Source organism: Myotis lucifugus, unplaced genomic scaffold (assembly GCF_000147115.1).
Source record: "Myotis lucifugus unplaced genomic scaffold, Myoluc2.0 scaffold_100, whole genome shotgun sequence".
In the NCBI taxonomy this organism is placed as follows: Eukaryota; Metazoa; Chordata; class Mammalia; order Chiroptera; family Vespertilionidae; genus Myotis; species Myotis lucifugus.
The window spans coordinates 205,655-225,946 of record NW_005871148.1 but is presented as its reverse complement, the minus strand read 5'-3'; the positions used below and the strand labels follow the sequence as shown (position 1 = coordinate 225,946).

General features: G+C 50.9%; 1 protein-coding gene across 1 annotated transcript in view; it reads left to right on the top strand.

Annotated features, from left to right (window-relative positions):
* The first annotated feature begins 16,874 nt into the window (after positions 1–16,874).
* Positions 16,875–20,292, top strand: part of GRN (granulin precursor) — a 6,780-nt gene continuing 3,362 nt past the window's right edge. Inside the window, exons 1-4 of the mRNA XM_014458776.2 lie at positions 16,875–16,943; positions 19,330–19,471; positions 19,591–19,716; positions 19,828–19,912. Of these exons, the coding sequence (XP_014314262.1) occupies positions 19,337–19,471; positions 19,591–19,716; positions 19,828–19,912 (346 nt within the window). The 5' untranslated portion in view covers positions 16,875–16,943; positions 19,330–19,336. The remainder of the gene's footprint in view (positions 16,944–19,329; positions 19,472–19,590; positions 19,717–19,827; positions 19,913–20,292) is intronic.

The following is a 20,292-nucleotide window of genomic DNA, read 5'->3' as shown; positions in this document are numbered from 1 at the left end:
TATGGACCTCAAATTCACTTGATAAAACTGACGACTAGGGTTTTGAAATCGAATGGCAAGTCCATTCTTGGACTTTATAAGAATTAAGCAAACTTTCTTCTAAAGTGGCTGTAACATTTTCTTCCCTATTAACAATGAAGGAGAGTTTCTCATCCTCTCCCAAATTTGGCACTTTCAGTTTTGGGGACTCTAATCCATTCTGATAGCTTTGCAGTTGAATATTTTCTGTAGTTTACATTTTCATTTTCTTCATGAGAAACGATGCTGAGCATGCTTTTGTGTGCTTTTTATTTTCTTTAGTGTGAGATCTATGGTATATATCCTGTTTGGTGAAGTGTCCTTAAGTCAGTTATATATTTGTATTGTTTTGTTTATTTCCCTCAGGCCGCCCCCTTCCTCAGGGGCTTCGTCTGCGTGGAGGCGGGGGGCGGGGGGGGGGGCGGAGGCGGTTTGAATCAGTCCCAAAGCCGCGGACAATCGGAGAGTGATGGCGAGCATTTGCCCGCAGGGCTGGGTTTTCATAGCTTCACGGGGACCGACCGCATCAGACAGGAACCAGCATCATCCCCATGTGACAGGTTGAGACTCGGCTCCAAAACCACTCGACAACCTGGGGGGTTCCGTGCGCTTGTGCGCAATAGGGTTAGACGAGCTGGCAGGCTGGACAGAGAAAAGGCGGGTCCGGAAGCGGGGAGCCCGGGGCCAACCTGGCTTAACCTGGGCTCCGTCCCACTTGCGCGCGACCTGGGGCATTTCAGCGCCGCTCTGGGCCTCGGACGAGAGAGGATGCATAAGGGAGAAGAGGACCGGCATTTTCGTGTTGGTCACTCTCACACGGTTATATCTTCTAAGTCTCCAATCTTTTAGAAGTTGGTTATTATTCACCCCATTTTACAGCTGGTGAAACTGAGGCTCGAAGTTAGGGGCTCGGGATTGGAACCGGCCAGGTTACCCTGCCTCGCGGGGTGGCAGATGGGCCTACGTCTCTGATCCCACTTGTCAGGGAGACACGTTTCTCTCCCCGGGCAACTCTACCACCTGCCTCGTCTTTAAAACTCCTGTGCAGCCTGGTGAGACTGTGCCTTTAAGAAGGGCTGGCCGTGGCTTTGACGTAAGGTGCCTCCGAGCAATGGTCGGGTCGAGACCTAGAAGCGGCGCAGCCAGCCGGCGCCCGCGAGGCGAGCACGTGGGTCCCCAGGGGCCGACCATGAGCTTTCCCTGCGAAAAGGCTTCGCGATCTCCCACTGCTGGGAAGCCCGACTCCGGGGGCGTGGAGAAGGCCAGCGTGACGGGTGAAGGGGCCGCTCGTCTAAAGGGCCGGAGGAAAACGAATATATAAATAAAATATAAGGGACCCTTTCCCCTCCCTACATGGGAGTCCATTCCATGGGACTCTTCCCTCTCCCCCCATGGAAGTCAGTACTTGTTCTTCAATAAATCTCCACCTTTGCTATACCAAAAATAATAATAATAATAATAATAATAATAAATAAATAAATAAATAAAAATAATAAAATAAAATAAAATATAAAATAAATAAGGGAAAATAAAATAAAGGGCCGGAGGGAGGGCGCCCTTTCCATCTCCTTCCCAAACCAAGCTGAGGTCTGAAATATGACAAAATCATTGTATAAACTGTCGGTTCAGGAGAAAACGTGGCTTCTACTAAGGTCCTTTACAGCCTCAAAGGCACGGTTTACCCCAACAGTTAGTTACACAACCACCAGCCCAGAGATTACTCTCCCCATTTCACAGAGGAGGAAACTGAGGTTCTTCCGTGTAATGACTCTCGTCTCGTGTGAAGCAGAACCCAGGTTCCTCTCGTGCAATTTCTCATTTTACAAATGAAAAAAAAAACGGAGACTCCAGAGGTCAAATCGCACCAAAGCCATTCAAGGGAAAGAGCCAGAATTCAAACCGCCGCCTGCCGGAGTCCAGAGCAGCTCCCACCCCACCTCATTCTCAACCCAGGGCTCTGATCCCGCCCTGACCGCTCGTCTGTTTCATCTGCTCAGGCCTCAGGCCCCAGGAACCCCAGGAAATACAGCGTGTGTCTGGCAGCACCACTTGTCGGCTTCAAGATCAGAGCACCTGGGAGGCAAGAACCTGGCTCCAATTTCCTCCTGCAGCAGCTGTGTGACCGCAGGCAAGTGCCTTAATGCCTCGAAGCCTTACTCTCCCCATTGACAAAACGAGCTGATGGGGACAATAATGCGCCTACCTCACAGGACCTAGGTGAGGATTTAATGAATTAGTGGCTGTAAAATGTTTAGACCATTGTTGGCAAGCACTCACTGGCTATTATTTTTATTATGATTGATTGCTTCCCAGAACCTGTGGCACGGAAAGTTCAGGAAAGGGTCTTTAGAGCAACCAGGTTCTGTTTCTGGTCCTACTTCTACCTCCAAATGCAGGCACAGATAGTTATCACTCCTCATACCCCTTCCTTCCCAGATTCAAGATCACACAGCTGCAAAGCAGCAGAGCCAGGGATCAAACCGAGTGACCTCCGAGCCTGTCTCCCCCAAAGCAGAATGAGGGACTTGCACTTCATGTCTGGGTTTCTTCTTGCAATAGGATGCCTTGGAGATTTGTTGCTACGTCTCAGTTTCCTCATCTGAAAATAGAAACGATGTCCCCTGTCCTGCCGAAGGTACACACTCTTGGCTAAAGTCATGTCTGTAAAAGCCGTGTGAAGACTCCACAAACAGTTCTGTGGCCCCTGTCGGGGGCCCAGAGCTGAGCAGATCACGTCCCTGCCTTCCCCCACAGGTGAATGCTTCGAGGCCGAGAAACCTTGGGGCATCATTGGTGTGACGAAAGCACATGCGGGGGCAGTAGTCTGGGCAGGTGGGAGAGGTTCCTGAGCCCAAGAGGGAAAATCCAAACCCGTGCTCACAGCTAAATGCCAAGTTGCGCCTTTGATTGAGCCCCGAGTTCAGGGAGGGGGAGGAGTTCTAGAAGACATCACCAGCAGTGGGGGCATTTCCCGAGGATGATCATGGTGGCCGCAGGGTGCAGCCGGAGCCTTGAGATGCCCATGAAGCTCTAGAACAGGGGTGGGCAAACTTTTTGACTGAGGGCCACAATGGGTTCTTAAACTGGACCGGAGGGCCGGAACAAAAGCATGGATGGAGTGTTTGTGTGAACTAATATAAATTCAAAGTAAACATCATTACATAAAAGGGTACGGTCTTTTTTTGTTTTTTTAGTTTTATTCATTTCAAACGGGCCGGATCTGGCCCGCGGGGCTGTAGTTTGCCCACGGCTGCTCTAGAGCCTTGGCTAGACTTGCCGCCCAGAGGAGCAAGCCTGGAGCCCAGAGGAGGAGGAGGCGGCCACTGTCCCGGCTGACTTGGCCACAGGTCACACCAGTGGTCCTGCCAGAGTTATCATGTGGCCCCACGTGGCCATCACTGGCTTCCTCATCAGAAGGGAAAACAGAAACTCCTTTCAACCGTAAAAAGGGAGAAAATGGTACCAGCCCCAGGGGTCCTAGTGGGGACTGATGGGCCAGTCCTTGCCCAGCACTGGGAGAGCCACATAAACAGAAGGTAGTTTATGATGAGGCCGAATCTTCCAGGGCAGCCCTGGGGCAGGGGCAGTATCCCCCCCAGCCGGCATCTTCAAGGCCCAGGAAAATATTTATGGGGCTGAAGTAAGGCTGGGCTCCCTCCTGTGGATCCCACCAACACCTCTGAGCTCAGGGCCAGCCCTGTCTCCACCTACAGCTGCCTTCCCGGAGGCAGGGCCAAGGGTTTGGGGACCACTGAGCCCAAGCTGAGCCCAAGAGAAGAAATCCAACCCAGGCTCACAGCTAAATGGCAGGTCTGGTCTTTGATTGAAGCCTGAGGTCAGGGAGGGGGAGGAGCGATAGAAGACTTTACAGGACAACTAGAGGAAATCGAATGAGGCCTGTAGAGTAGACATTACTTTATCAATGTTAAATTTCTTATCACCACACTGTGGTTTTGTAGGAGAACATCCTTGTTCTGAGGAAATGCACACTGAAATGTTTAGGGCTGACTGTCAGCAACTTAGTCCCAAATGGCTCAGAAAAACACACACGAGATAATGCCAATGTAGCAACATGTGAACTGGGGAGTCAGGGTGAAGGGGTATGTAGATGCTTATTGTGCCATTCCTGCACACTTTTCCTGAAGTTTTTAAGGTTTTCAAAATAAAAAGTTGGTGGGAAGAGGGATTTCCCCCTCCGAAATACATACATACAGGGTGTGGCAAAAGTAGGTTTAAAAGTTGTTCCTATGGAAAGTAATACAAAAATTAATAAGTAAGACAAGAATAAACTCGCCCTAGCTGGTTTGGCTCAGTGGACAGAGCGTCGGCCTGCGGACTGAGGGGTCCCAGGTTCGATTCCAGCCGGGGGCACGTGCCCAGGTTGCCGGCTCGTGCAGGAGGCAGCTGATCAATGATTCTCTCTCAGCATTGATGTTTCTATCTCCCTCTCCCTCTCCCTCGCCCTCTGAAATCAATAAAAATATATTAAAAAATAAAAATAAACTATGTTTCTTGTACTCACTACTGTAAACTTACTTTTGCCCCACCCTGTACTGCTTATAGAACCAGAAGAGGAAGGAAGCTGTCTGTTTTGAAGGTTAAAGAAAATAAATAATATCGTAGCCAGGATCAGCCCGTCTAGGGAAAGGCCTGAGAAGGCGAGTCAGGGCGTTTCTGGACACCCGAGGCTTTACTAGGGGGGGGCCTGGGTGTGGTCTGAGCAGGTGACCCTCAGAGGGGAAGGGTCCTGGTTAAGATTTTCGGCGTTGATATCCCCCCCCCCTCCAGGCTGACTCCCGGAGCTCTGGACCAGCTCTCTCACTAGCTACCTGCCTGGAAGGCAGTTTCTGGCCACAACTATCCAAACTCCGACTGCCCAAATGCTGTGACCGGGGCGGGCCACTTCTCAGAATTCCCCCACCCTCGGCCTGCACATGTGCGGAAGGCCTCTACCTTTCTGGTGGCCTGGCTTGTACCAGCAGAATGCTATGGAATTCCACGCGTCTGAAGGGGATGCACATCTCCACACCATGATGTGGACGGGCTCAAAGGCAGGGTTGTTCTAAAGCAGAGCGCCGGGAAAGTGCCAGGCGTTGTTCTGGCCCGGGGCGCTACCGCCCCCTAGGGGACACTTGGAGCATTGACCGGGCCCCTGGTATTTGACAGGTGGCAGGATAGGTGTGCTAAATGCCCTACCACGGGCAGGACAGTCTGACACATCAGGGAATTGTCCCGCACACCTCTCAGCTTCCCCCTGTCTTTCTGGACAATCACACGGGTGGGAAACCTGTTCGTGACCTGACCGGGAAGCTGGGTCAATTTCTCCCGCATCTTTTTTTGGTTTTGCTTTCGTTTTTCCTATGTTTTTATTGATTTTCGAGAAAGGGGAAGGGAGAGGGAGAGAGAGAGAGAAGCATCAATGCTGAGAGAGAGTCGTTAATTGGCTGCCTTCTACTGGGGATCGAACCAGGAATCGAATTGTGACGCCTGGTTCAGGGGTCCATGCTCAACCACTGAGCCACATTGGCCAGCCCACCCACATCTTTTCTAAATGCTTTTTAAAGTGCATTGAATTTCCCAGGAATAAAACCACCATGCCACCCTAGGGAAGATTTGACTTTGTGTCCATTAAAACCTTATCAAGGCTCATTCACAATTTTAGAAAATTGTGCCCCTGGGGCCACCTGGCCCCTGCCAGCTGAGTTGCTAACATGACACTCCAGCGCGAGTCTCCATTTATGTCTCTGCTTTTCCAACACCAGTGATTCCTGTGCATTCGCAAGCTTCTGTTCTCCCACGGAGCGGGAGCAGAGCCTGAGCTGTCACATACAGAGATACATCTTATTTTACTTTTTTTTTAAAATATATTTTATTGATTTTTTACAGAGAGGAAGGGAGAGAGATAGAGAGTTAGAAACATCGATGAGAGAGAAACATCGACCAGCTGCCTCCTGCACATCTCCCACTGGGGATGTGCCCGCAACCCAGGTACATGCCCTTGACCAGAATCGAACCTGGGACCTTTCAGTCCGCAGGCCGATGCTCTATCCACTGAGCCAAACCGGTTTCGGCCATCTTATTTTACTTTAAATTACTTTCTTTTTATTTTTCCTCTATATGACTTTATACCAGTGGTTCTCAACCTTCCTAATGCCACGACCCTTTAATACAGTTCCTCATATTGTGGTGACCCCCAACCATAAAATTATTTTTGTTGCTACTTCATAACTGTAATTTTGCTACTGTAAACAACATATAATTATATATGTGTTTTCCAATGGTCTTAGGCGACCCCTGTGAAAGGGTCATTTGACCCCCAAAGGGGTGGCGACCCACAGGTTGAGAACCGCTGATTTATACGGTATATGATGTGAAAAACACTTTATACGGCATATTATATGTATAAATATTACACACTATCTGAAGTTTATAAGATGTCTAAAACATTGTTTATATGAACATTATATTGTTTTTGAATTTAATTTCTGAAAATGTATTTAAGGCGAGCATGTAAGGTCCTCCAGAAGGACTGTGAGCTCACCAAGCACCGTCAGTCCCATGTGGTGCCCTTGCGTCTGGGGATGCAGTTTCTGCTTGCTAGCTCGACCAAGGCTGCCTGGAGTATGTTGGCCACCTGACCAGTGTGGCCATGCCAAGGCTGAGCCCCGGTCACCGTGATCCAAACCCAGGAGGAGCTATCCCAGCTGGGCCTGGACCAAAGGCTTGGCTATCCCTCTCTCTCTGCCTCCCACTCTGATCTCTCTTTTGATTTATTGAGCATTTCTCTCTCTTTATTTTCTTTTTAATTTTCAAGTGTTTGATGGTGCGCCAAATACTGTTGTAGAAACTTGGCGACAGCAGAGAACAAGCCACACAGGTCCCTGCTCACACTTTCTAGTGCAGGAGACACAAACACATGAGTAAATAAGACAGTCGGAGACAGCAGTGACATCTGTGAGGGCAGCAGGACAGGTCGGTGATAGAGGAGGCCTGAGATGGCCTTAAAAAAGGGAGACCTAGGGGGTCAGGGAACATTGCCGGAGATTAACTCAAGGTGAAGGGAAGGGAGGAGGGAGCAGACTGGGATGAAAGGAAGTGCTCAGATGAGGGGCGGATGTCACAGTAATTTACATGGAAAAATACTGTGATGGTTTCAATTCCTGGCTTCATGTCTTTTTAACCGCATGACCTCAGTGAAGTTGCTGAACCTCCCTGAGTCTTTGTTCTCGCACTGTAAGCCGGGATGATAACTGCACTCGCCTGGCAAGGTTGTGTCAGCGATTACGGGAGAACTTAGAACCTGGCACAGTGTGAATCGTAGACATTAGCAGGACCCACTTTTTGAAAACACAGATAACATGTAAACCAGCAAGCATCTCATCCTAAGATAAGAGGCTGAGAAAAGTCTCCTGGAGGGCATGTGACTACAGATTTCCCTGCTGACTCACTGGGGGAGCTTGTCTCCTTTCTGGACCTTGGTTTCGCCATCTTTAAAATAAAAATAAAATAATATTTCTGGTCCTACTTCCCTCCCAGGACTGCTGAGAGCTTTAGGTTTAGACCAGGAGTGGGGAGCCTTTTTTCTGCCAATGGCCATTTGGGTATTTATAACGTCATTTGGGGGCCGTACAAAATGATCAACTTAAAAGTTAGCCTGCTATGTTTGGTCAAACATTTAATTAACTCACCCCTAATGCCTTGGCAGGGCCAGACCAAAGGATTTCACGGTCCCCACCCCTGGTTTAGACAGATGAGATGTGTGAAGGGAAAGGGTGCTCCAGAGGCCGGTTCCCTCCTCCTCTCCCACCCTCCTTGCAGCTGCTTCTCCTCAGGCTCCTGGACATGACTCTGTCTTGACCCCTCAGAGCTGGGTGGGGAGGGCTGTCTCCAGAGACAGATTATCAGATTAGCAAGAGAAACCCCTTTAATGTCCTAAAACAATTCCTCCCTTTTTTACGTATTTATTTTTTGTTAATCCTCACCCGAGGATATTTTTCCACTGATTTTTAGAGAGAGCGGAAGGGAGGGCGAGAGAAAGAGAAACATCCTTCTGTTGCCTCCCACATACACCCAGACCAGGGCAGGGGATGAGCCCTTGATCGGAATCGAACTCGGGACCCTTCGGTGCCCTTGATCGGAATCGAACTCGGGACCCTTCAGTCCTCAGGCTAACACAGTAAGAAGCCAAACCGGCTAGGGCTCCTCCCTTTTTTAATGTGCCAGTTCACAAGGTCTCTTCACATCCATTATCCCATTTGAATCTCACATGACCATGGAGAGGGCATGTGGGAGTTACTTTGTACCCATTTTACAGATGAGGAAACTGAATCTTGGAGCAGACAGCTCCTGACCTGTAGGGAGCCTGCATGGAGAAGGGCCAGGAAAGCTCGAGGTGGGCTGGGGAGGATCGAACTGAGCTGTTGTCAGTATTCAGGGGAGACTGTGTTGTGGGCAAAGCTCTGGGGGTCTGACCCACATGGACTCAGTTACCAACACTACTGTTTAATAGCTGGGAGACAAGACCCTCAGCGTCTCCTACATCGGTGAAATGGAGATCATAATCAGCAGTATTTTGTTTTGTTTTTTAATCCCCATCCGTCCATTGATATTCAGAAGGGAGAGGGAAAGACAGAGAGAAATGTCGATGTGAGAGAAATACATCTATTGGTTGCCTTTTGCATAGGCCCGACCAGGTGCCGGGCCAGGAAGGAGCCTGCAACCGAGGTACGTGCCCTTGACTGGAATCGAACCCGGGACCCTTTGGTCTGCAGACCAACGCTCTACCCACTGAGCCAAACCGGCTAGGGCTGCAGTGTTGCTGTAAGAACTCAGTGATGTGTACAGAGCAGGCATGCAATACATCGTCCTGATTCAGCTCATTAAAGCCCAAGCTCCAAGGATCAACTACTAGTGCCCACACCCCAAGCTGTCCTTCCCCTTCTAAGGCCCACCCTCTCGGCTGCTGCCCTTGACAAAAGCCGGGCTCCAACTTCTGGAGTTGACCAGCAGTGGAGCAACCATTCAGGGGCATAGTGCCCTCAGGGGGATCCTCAAATTCAGAAAAGGACACGGGGTGGGGAAGGGTGCTCTCTGTACCCATCAGGAGGCATGACACTGGCTGGGCCATCAACAACCCCCCCCCCCCCCCAGCCTTCCTGGACCAGAGGCCACCCCTTCCGGGGGAGGGACACGGGAGGGCAGGGCCTGCACCCTGGAGGAGCTTGGAAGTGTTTGTCAGACCTGAGCCCCCGTGATGGGCTTGGCTGAATTTTCTTTTGTTCACTCTAGTGGGGTCTGATTTTATATCATTGATTTTGTCGATTTTATTTATTTTTTAAAATATATTAGATTGGTTTTTTACAGAGAGAAAGGGAGAGGGATAGAGAGTTAGAAACATCAATGAGAGAGAAACCTCGATCAGCTGCCTCCTGCACACCCCCTACTGGGGATATGCCCACAACCAAGGCACATGCCCTTGACTGGAATCGAACCTGGGACCCTTCAGTCCGCAGGCCGACGCTCTATCCACTGAGCCAAACCGGTCAGGGCTGAGTTTGTCGATTTTAACAGAAAAATGAGTTCCTTATCTCTGAGTAAATGCAATTTGGTTGCCAAAATTCTTTCAAATATAGGAGTGATGGAGGAGGAAATGACAGTTTGGGCATTTCGGGTCAAAGAATAAGCCGAAGTCGCCCAGCTGGTAAGAGGCAGAGCTGGAATTTGAGACCAGCAGGCAGTGACGCGGGCCTGCTGCTCAGATCCCAGCCCATTGTCCAGGCTTCCAGGAAAGAGCTGACTCTCATCCCCCGCCATCTGCTGCCACTTGCCACCTGCCTGTCCTGGAGGCCACGCTGGCTTCCTGGAGACTCCCTGGGATCAGTCTTTGCCCCCACTGATCACCCACTGCCCTCAGAACATAAGAAACTGACACTTTAACCAGGCAAAATGCTGTCTCTCTCCTGTAGGAGGCAGATGCCCCCACATCTGGGTGGGAGAAGTCAGCTAGACCCATCCCATCTTGTGTCTCCCCGCACCTGACCCCATCGCTGAGGGATTGATTCTCCCGCCACCTCTGCCCTTGTCTGGCTAAGGGAGCCCGACAGTCCCAGTGTGAGGGGTGCCCTGCACAGGAGTCTGAAATGGACCGGGTGCAAATTGCCCCAGGTGACATCAGGTCAGCAGAATGGGAAAGGCACCCACATGGGGGACCCAGGTGGGTTTCTAGGAGGAGGGACATGTATGCCAGGGCTAGGGAGGAGGGGCGAGGTGGGCCCAGGGACAGGTGGGCAATCTACCAGGTGTGTGTGTGGGGGGAGGGAATGGGGGAGGGGTTTCTGGGAGGGCCCAAGGGGAGGAATCACCACAATGATGGCCGCTTCATTACTGAGTGCGGTAGGGGAGCTCAGAGATGCAATATGTCTCCAGCAGCAAAGGCATCTGGGAAATAATGGACTCTGTTTAACCTGTGACTGTTTATTTTTTTTAATATATTTTATTAATTTCAGAGAGGCAGGGAGAGGGAGAGGGAGATAGACACATCAATGATGAGAAAGAACCATTGATCGGCTGCCTCCTGCACGCCCCCTACTGGGAATCAAGCCTGCAACCTGGGCATGTGTCCTTGACCGGAATCAAACCTGGGACGCTCTATCCACTGAGCCAAACCGGCCTGGGCTTAACCCAGGGGTGGGCAAACTTTTTGACTCGAGGGCCACAATGGGTTCTTAAACTGGACCGGAGGGCCGGAACAAAAGCATGGATGGAGTGTTTGTGTGAACTAATATAAATTCAAAGTAAACATCATTACATAAAAGGGTACGGTCCTTTTTTTTTTTTTTTTTTAGTTTTATTCATTTCAAACGGGCCCGCTGGCCGTAGTTTGCTCACGGCTGGCTTAACCTGTGACTGTTTAACTCTCTGTAGCCTCAGGTTTGGCTGACAACCCAGAAAGCCAGAATGCTGCGCAAAGAGAAAGGTCAGGCCCCAGGGGTTAATGAATGCATATCGTGTGTGGAAAACTGCCTGGTGTTATCGGTTAATTCAGAAATGCACCGTTCCTACTGGTGGTCTGTGACGACCCACCATATGCTTTTAACCCCGATGAAAAAGAGACCCTGTCCTGGGAGGGGTGGATTTATGCACAGCCGGCCACCCCTGGCAGCAAGCAGCTGCTTTGCCCGTGTGTGTAAGTTCCTCCTATTAAAGCTCTTATGAATTTGAATAAAACTATACATGTCAGTTCTTTGAAATCGATCCTGCATTTAGACGTTTGGGACTTCCCCTCCACAAGCATGTACTTGTCTCAGATCCTGTGCTAGGGCCGTGGAGGGGAGGGCCTCATTGTCAGTGGCCTCAATGTACAGATGGGGAAACGAGGCAGAGAATAAGCCAAATCCCATCGTTGTAAGAGGAAGAGGGGCCAAGAGGATTTCCTCACCAGCTCCAGGTTCCCGTTGCAAAGCGGGGGTGGGGAGTGTTCAGCTAGAGGAGGGGCCCGCAGACCTGCACATCAGACCCTCTGCGGCTACAAACGCTCCCCAGGTGATTCCAGGGAGCATCAGGGGCGGAGAACCCGGCAGGCCCCTCCAGCCAGGGCCTGGGAAGAGCCAAGGAAAGGACTCCCCTCCCAGGCTTCTCCCACCTGCCTTCCCCTTCCTCACACACCCCTCCCCTTTCCCTCCACCCCCACCCTGCATTCCATACCTCACAACTGGATTGAAAGATACCATCCAGTATCACTCTTCAAGCAGAGATATGGGCCTGCCCTCAGGGCCGGGTGGAGTGGCGGCAGCTCACTGTAGACTCTGAACCTCCCAGCTGGCACGGAGCAGGGTCACGCTCTCTCACTGCCCAGATGAACACACTGAGGCCAGAGGCCAATCAAGAATTCTCAGCCGCACACTGATTTACAGATGCAGGAGAAACTGTTGAAAAGTTGGAAAGTGGATGTCTAGAGCAGGAAAGGAAAGAGGACAAGAGTGCTACTTCGTGTGATAATTTGTCTAAAATTTTCTTTGTAGGTCAGACTTTGGCAAAAATAATAATTGATGAAAAAACAGCAACAAGGAAGGAGGCCTGCCCAAGGGCACTGCAAAAGCTCACAGTCTATGTTGGGGCAGGAACCCAGGTCGCCTGACTTTATCCAGTACCTCTGCTGCCAAATATCCCTCCACAGCCTCCAGCCAGGACGCTGGCCTGTTTCAGACCCCCGCCCCCACACCCACCAGACAGACGGGAGGGCCTGCCCACAGGCACCAGTCAGGTGCCTGATGATGAGGGAGGGCAGGCGCCTCGGGAACTGGGGCAACAGTTGCTCATCCCGAGGTGAGTCAGGCAGGAAGGGGAAGGAGGAGGGGATGGGAGGGAGAGGCTGTTTCCGTGCCCCCACTCCAACCTCAGTCTTCAGGGCTGTCGGATTTAGCAAATAAAAATTCAAGCTGTCCAGTTGAATTTGAGACACACCATGAGTAATTTCTAAGTGTAAGTATGTCTCCAATATCGCATGGGACCTTCTTATACTAAAAAAAGAGTTTCTGCCGAACCGGTTTGGCTCAGTGGATAGAGCGTCGGCCTGCGGACTGAAGGGTCCCGGGTTCGATTCCGGTCAAGGGCATGTACCTTGGTTGCAGGCACATCCCCAATGGGGGGTGTGCAGGAGGCAGCTGATCGATCTCTCTCATCGATGTTTCTAACTCTCTATCCCTCTCCCTTCTTCTCTGTAAAAAATCAATAAAATATATTTTAAAAAAAAGGGTTTCTAATCTGAAATTCAAATTTAACTGGGCATCCTATGTTTTATCTGACAACCCAAGATCTCAGGGGGAGAGGCCCCAGCTCTGGGGCAGCTGTGACTCTGGGGGCAGAACAGTGGTCTCTCTGAACGAAGAAAACCCTGCAGAGGCGACTGGAAGACGCAGGGAGAGGCTGAGGGAAGCGGAATGAGGAAGTGAGAGGGGAGCTCCCCAACCCTTTACCCAGACCACTACCTCTGAAGGCAGCCCTGGGACTGCACAGGAGGAACCTCTTAGCCAGAGGGACACCTCCAGGGGCTCCTGAGTGGCATTTCCTGTCACTTGTGGTCCTCAATCCAGCCCAGGACTGGCATCTGAGGTCCAGTTCAGCTGGGGCTACAGCAGGAATAGAATTGGACCAGGAAGCACATAGCTGTACATTCTTAAGTGGGGGGTGAGGGTGGGGGGTGGGTGAGGGAGTGGGAGGATGAGGGGGGTGGGGGTCAGAAGTTACAAAGGAAAAGATCGATTGCTAGATTTCCGATGACATAATAATAACACAACTCCTGACTACAAAGTTATCATAAACAAAGATAAAAGACAAATAACATCTGTAACATATATAATATCCAGAATGTATAAAGAACTTCCACAGTTCAATAAGAAAAAGACAAGCTGTAGAAAAATGAACAAAGGATAATGAGATCGTTTTATCGGTCAACTTTTTGGGTTTTTGTTTTGTTTTGTTTTAAAAAATATATTTTATTGATTTTTTACAGAGAGGAAGGGAGAGGGATAGAGAGTTAGAAACATCCATGAGAGAGAAACATCCATCAGCTGCCTCCTGCACAGCCCCTACTGGGGATGTGCCTGCAACCAAGGTACATGCCCTTGACCGGAATCGAACCTGGGACCCTTGAGTCCACAGGCCGACGCTCTAGCCACTGAGCCAAACTGGTCAGGGCTGTTTTGGATGAGATGAATATATAAAGAGATAAATTTTGTCCGAAGCAAATTGCCCACCATAATGTGGGCCATCTCCAATTAGTTGAAGGCCTGAATAGAACAAAAAAACTGGCTTCTCTAAGAGGAAATTTTTCAGCGACTGCCTTTGGACTTCATCTGCACCATCTGCTCCCCTGAGTCTCTAGCCTGCTGGTTTACCCCGAAGATTTTGGACTTGCTAGCTTCCATAATCATGTGAGTCAATTCCTTTGAAAATCTCTTTCTACGTACACAAGCAATTAGTTCTGTTTCTCTGGAGAACCCTGACTAATGCAGATAAGAACAGGCAATTCACAGAAGAAATATATAAACAGAATAAGTATATGCACAAATACTCAGTTTCCCTAGAGATCAAGGAGATGCTGATAAAACAACCAGGGAATATCTTTGACAGATTGGCTAAAAAAAAAAAAATTAAACTGGCATATCCAAAGTTGGTGAGTAAATGGGAAATAAGTGCCCCCAAACACCATGACTGAGAGTGTAAGTTGGAAAATTTTAAGGCAAGTTGTCATAAACATTTCAAATATGCAGACCCTTCACCCAGCAATGTTCCATTTAGGAATTTAACCCCACCATGTGCACTCAGATACCTGTTCACAAATATTCATTGCATAATTATTGGTAACTTCAAAAAATTGGAAACACAGCCCAGCTGGTGTTGCTCAGTGGTTGAGCCAGGAGGTCACAGTTCAGTTCCCAGTCAGGGCACATGCCCAGATTGCATGTTCAATCCCCAGTGTGGGGTGTGCAGTAGGCAGTTGATCAATGTTTCTCTCTCATCATTGATGTTTCTATCTCTCCCTCTCCCTTCCTCTCTGAAATCAATAAAAATATATTTAAGAAAAAAGAAAAACTTAAAAAAAATGGAAACACATAAAAGCTCATTACATGATACTTATTAAGTAAACTATATAACATTTATAGCATGAAATTCTTGACAACTGTCAAAAAGAAACTAATAAATAAATGGAAAGACATCCCATATTCATGGATAGGGAGACTTAATATTGTTAAGATGGCAATACACCTCAAATTGACCTATAGATTCAGTGCATTCCATATCAAAATCTCAACTGTCTTCTTTGCAGGAACTGATCCTAAAATTCACATAGAAATTCGAGGGATTCAGAATTAATAATAAAAAAAATATATTGAAAAAGAAGTTGGAGCACTCCTACTTCTCCCAATTTCAAAACTTGCTACAAAGCTATAGTAATCAAGACAGTGTAGTACTGACATAAGGACAGACACCTGGTTTAGTGGAATAGAACTGAGAGTCAGAAATAAGCCCTCACATTTATAGTCAATTGATTTTGTCAACATTAAAAATCACAAGGCCTGGTCAAAGGGGGCTGGGAGGGCTCAGCGTATAGGGCAAATCTTTGTGTGGCTCTGGAACTTTGTTTTTTTTTGTTTGTTTGTTTTGTTTTTGTTTTGCTTCCCTGATCACAAAATGATTCTCCCTCCTTAAAAGCAAAAAGCAGAGAAAGATAGAGAGAGAGATTCCTGAATTGGAGGGTGTAGGGATACTGTAGTGTTTCTTGAGGAATAGGGGGAGGTTCTGCAGTCTTCAGGGGCCCTATACACCCTCCAAGGAAGTGGAGGTTCACTGCATCCATTTAAAAAAAATATATATATATATATTTAAATTGATTTAGGAGAGGAAGGGAGGAGGAGAGAGACAGAAACATCAATGATGAGTGATACCAGCTGAGCAGATAATAGGCAGTTCTTGAATGAGAATGGACCGCATTCCAAGGTTGACTTGGGTCCAAGGTTGACTGCCAGGTCCCAGGTTGACACCTGAGTCCAGCCAGGTTAGAATGTCCTTTCTTTAATCAGAACAAGGCAATCATGGTGAACAGAAGAGCATAATTAATATTTCTTATAACTATAGCTAGCCACCAGTATTCTATTTTTGCCCCTAATATCACCAGTGTGCAGAATAGTCCGGGTTCTCAGGAGCTTTATCCACTGTCTGGTCCCTCACTAGCCCCGGGCTGAGCACCACTGCCACACCAATCCTCAACCCTGCCGGTCCTTCCCTACCCAGACTTGGATTTGTCCCCTACCCCAGTCTCACCCTCAGCTCAAGCTCTCTGCTTAGCCTGCAGCACTCTCCATTCCTTCCTCCAAGGCTCAGCACCAGGCTTCCTCTGGGCCTCTCCTCTCTCCTGGTGTGTCCCCCATCACCAGCCTCTGTCTGGGCTCGGCCCTTTGGCACCAAACAGTCTGGTTCCTATTGTTGGCTAACCTGTTCTGTGTAGTACATTTCTCTCTCCTCATCAACCATGTCAATTCCTGGAAGGCAGCGCTACCTGAAACCACAAAGACACTCCTACTCTGCATCCATCCCCCTGCCTGGCCTTGTACCAGGCACCCAGCAACTCTTCAAGCCCCACTGCATTGAACTTGGCATTCAAGCCTTGCCCAAGGCTGCCCTTTCCGTCTCGTTTCCTAATGCTCTTTCCAACAACCCCTGTCCAACCACTTCTCCCACCTGCGTTCAAACCTTCCCAGACTCAGCTCAAAAAGGTGCCCCCCAGGTGGAATTAAATCTCTTCTTCCCGCTTAGAGCTAACCTACTACCGTTTCCCTACCCACACCGTGCACTCGGCACACGACCGTGTACCTTAAATTAGGTAGAATCTGAGTCTGTCTCCCTCCGACACCCCATGCCCTCGGTGAGCATCCCGAGGAAAGGGCCCGAGTGGTTGGTCCTCGCCCTCACAACTCTCTTTCAGCCCGAAGTCCAATCTGAGTTTGTTGAATAGACTAGAAACAGGAGGGACAAGCGTCCCAAACCCAGAAGCGAACATCCCGCAAACGCCCTTAAACGCACACTCTAAGGGGCAGCTCCTTGGGCTGCCAAAGTCTGCAGACGGGCGCTGGTCCACCTCGGGCAAACCACCCGGCGCCCGCACCAGGCAAAGAGCAAGCCAGGGCGCCCGTCACATGATTCTCCAATCACATGATTCCTAGAAAAGGGGGAGGGAGCGAATTGAGTAGAAAAGAAGCACGGCCTTCCAGGATGGCCCCGCCCTACATCGACGAGTAGCCAACGGGAGCTCGACAGCCCGGACGCCTGGCCAATGGAAACGGAGGTGGGCGGGGCATCGTGCTGCGAGGCCCGGGTCAGTGAGCAGCGGGGTAGCTGCTGCCCAGCGAGCGCGGAGCAGGACGCAGGTAAGGCGGTCGGCGGTGCAGACCTCTCGCCCGCTCTTTCCCAAGGCCCCGGCCACAGGGGCGTGGGGGCTTGAGGTTCCTCCGGTGTTCATTTCGGGAGGCAAGGGAAGACGCTCAGAGTATCGTCTTTGGGGGTTTTCGATGCACTGGAGGGAGTGTTTTGAAGGGTGGCGATCTAAGCAGAATGGCAGTGACCCCCATTAGAAGGGACGCTCTTTCTCTACCGTCTCGCATTCCCGCAGGCTGCAGCCCCTTCCCGCAAAGCAGGGACCGCTCTGTTTTTGAGCCGGCTCCGCCTCCCCCGTCTGGTTGCGGTGGTGGTAGGTAGGTAGGTAGGTCGGTCGGTCGTCTCCACGGCGCCTGGGAACGGGAGGGTCGCCCTTCCTAGTCCCGGAGCGCAGAGGACTGGAAGTGAGTCTGGAGACCTTGGCCTCCTCCAAGGACTTGGGAGTGGTTGCGTCTGGCTCTCTCTTACTTCCTTTCTTGTGGGGTGGGAGAAGCTAACTTCCGCCTCTCAGCCACTTTTTTCCTTGCTCACGCGCCTCGAGGTTGGGTTAGTTCAAATGTTGGGAATCACTTGCTTCTGACACTCAGAGTTGGGGGGCGCCACCTAGTGGAAGATGACAGAGATGGGGGCTTGGAGAGGCTCCGGTTCGCCCTCTCTGTTTGGGCCGTGAGGGTGGGGTGGGGTGAGAGGCCGCCTCTCAAAATCCACCTGCGAGGAATTGGGCTCCCACCTGCCCCATCTCTGGTCCTGAGGGTGTGTGCTTGCATGTGTATTCAGTAGACACATACACTGTCATTCCTAACCTCAGGATACCCAGGAAGGAAAAGAAGTCATTAGGGACCTGAATACTTTGACAGCTGTGCAGGCACGCCTAAGCCAAGAAGTGGGTGGGGCGAGCTGTAGATCCCTTGCCTGGGAGCTGTGGGTGTGGAGGAGAGAGTGCAAGGGGCTGAGGTCTAGGACCAGTCGTCTTCATCCTTACCTGGCCAGGAGCTGTGGAGGGGGCAACTTTGGAGGCTCTCATATAATCGGTGGTGGCAATTCTAGGACTAGGACCCGTGCTGTATCCTGGCAGCTTCTGCCCTCCCTGTTTCTGCCCTGCCTGGTCCACCTGCTCAGGAGGTGCTTCTGTCCCCTCCCTCTGCTTGGACCCTAGGCCTCTACCCTCCTGGGGTTTGTGATTCATTCCCAGTTACTGTGCATGGTGCCGTGAGAAATGAACCCGGGTCCCATATGCTCTGGAGCCATCAAGTCCTGTCACCTCTAGGACTTGATATATGACGTGGGCATGTTCCTTAGCATCTCTGAGTCTCAGTTTCCTCCTTTGGAAGTAAAGGTGATAATTACTACTTTGGATGGTGGTTACAAAGGAGAAGGAAAATGTAGATTGCTTAGACTGGCTCCCAAGAGGCTCAACAAACACTGTTTTTGCCCCTCGAGGCAGGGTAACATCTGGGCCCGCCCTTGAACTAGTGGGGCTGGCTGAGCTTGGGGGAAAGTTGTTTAGGAAGTGAGAGGCTGCGCCCCATCCCTAGAGACCGAAGCCGGTTCCTTCTGCTGACTCCAGAGTGGGCTCTTGTGGTCTCTCTTCATGTGCAGCTGAGTTTCGGCTCCGGATACTGGCGAGGGCAGGGAGGGTATGTTTGGAGAGTCTGAAAGGTCCTGGTGGTGTTGAGGGCCCTTTGGACACAGTGTCTCAAAGGCCGACCCAGCCTGTGTGTCCCTTTCCCTTGGTGAGGGGGGGATGGCCAGTGAGCAGGTCGTGACTGGCCTCTGGGGAGGGTAGCCCAGATTCCACTTCCCTTTTCTCGTTTCCCAACCCTGTGGTTTCTCATGTTGTCATGTGACATCCCCTCCCCTGCCAACAGGTCTTAGCGGGGTGCAGGTGTGAACACAGTATCAGGCAAGGAGACATTCAGAGGGGCGAGCTGGGGAAGTGAAACCCTGGCTTTTTTTCCGAGGGGACTCAGTCCTTGCACTAGTGTGTCTTCCCATGACTACTGATGCCTCCCCCACACCCCAGAGGCAGCCCAGTCCCACAGGTCACACCCACAAAACCCACAAGTCTTCCTGACTCTTACATGACCACATTTCTACACATTCACCCAGGATAGGCCACATGTTGGGGACACAGATTCACACATACTCATGTCAGCATTCACGTTCATGGGTGTACACGCACTCCGGCATGTGTGACGCACACACACAGGACACATGTAGGAAGCGAATCTCAGGCCCCACATCTTGCTTCCTCCCTGGATAAGGAGTTGTAGGGGAGGCTCGGGGAGCCCCAGGCCTGGGCCTGGGGGGAGACTGGCCCCAGAATCAAGGGTGGCGTGGACTTAAGCTAGTTGCCAGATGCCTCTTGGTATTTTGCAGGTGGATCATGTGGACCCTGGTGAGCTTGGTGGCCTTAGTGACAGGGCTGGTGGCTGGAACGCAGTGCCCAGATGGTCAACTCTGCCCTGTGGCCTGCTGCTTGGACCCAGGAGGAGCCAGCTACAGCTGCTGCAATCCCCTGGTGAGTGCCCTCAGCCCAGGCACGAGCTGGCAGCTGGGGTTTTCCAAAAGGTCATGTTGGGTGGGCCCGAGGAAGGGGCCGGACTCTGTCCTTTGGATAATCCCCTCCTCTCTTCCCAGGACAAATGGCCCACAGCGCTGAGCAGGCGTCTGGGCAGACCCTGCCGGATTGATGCCCATTGCTCCCCTGGCCACTCCTGCCTCCTCACTGTCTTGGGAACCTCCAGCTGCTGCCCCTTCCCAGAGGTGAGGGCACCATTAGCTCGATGGAGGGCTCAGTTCTGTGTTCACATGTTTCCTACACTCTTCCGCCCCAGGTAAGAGGGCCTAGTCAATGCAGCTCTCTGTGTCCCACAGGCCGTGTCATGCGGGGATGGCCGCCACTGCTGCCCAAGGGGCTTCCACTGCAGTGCTGATGGGCAGTCCTGCTTCCGAAGATCAGGTGCAGTAGGGGTGGGGGTGGAGGGCAGGCAGATGGGCGGCATGTAGAGCTGGAGCACCCAGGAGCCCAGCTGGCTGGGTGACCCTGATTTCTGCTCTCATGTCCTCATTCGTGTGGCATCTGTACTAAGCACCCGCCCTGCTCTGGATAGAGGGGCAGCACTGGGGCTGGGAGGGGAAGGAGAGAACTCGAGACCACAGGCCTAGAGCCAGGCATTGCAGGGGTGGGGAGAGGCCAAACTGGGCTGGTTTAATGCCAACCCAGTCAATGGATGCCCCTGTCCTGTGCCATGTGTCTGAAGCAAGGCCTGGCTTGTGGGAGAGTGGTTTAAGAGTGCCTGGGATCCTGCCGGGTGGCTCAGTTGGTTGGAACATCGGCCC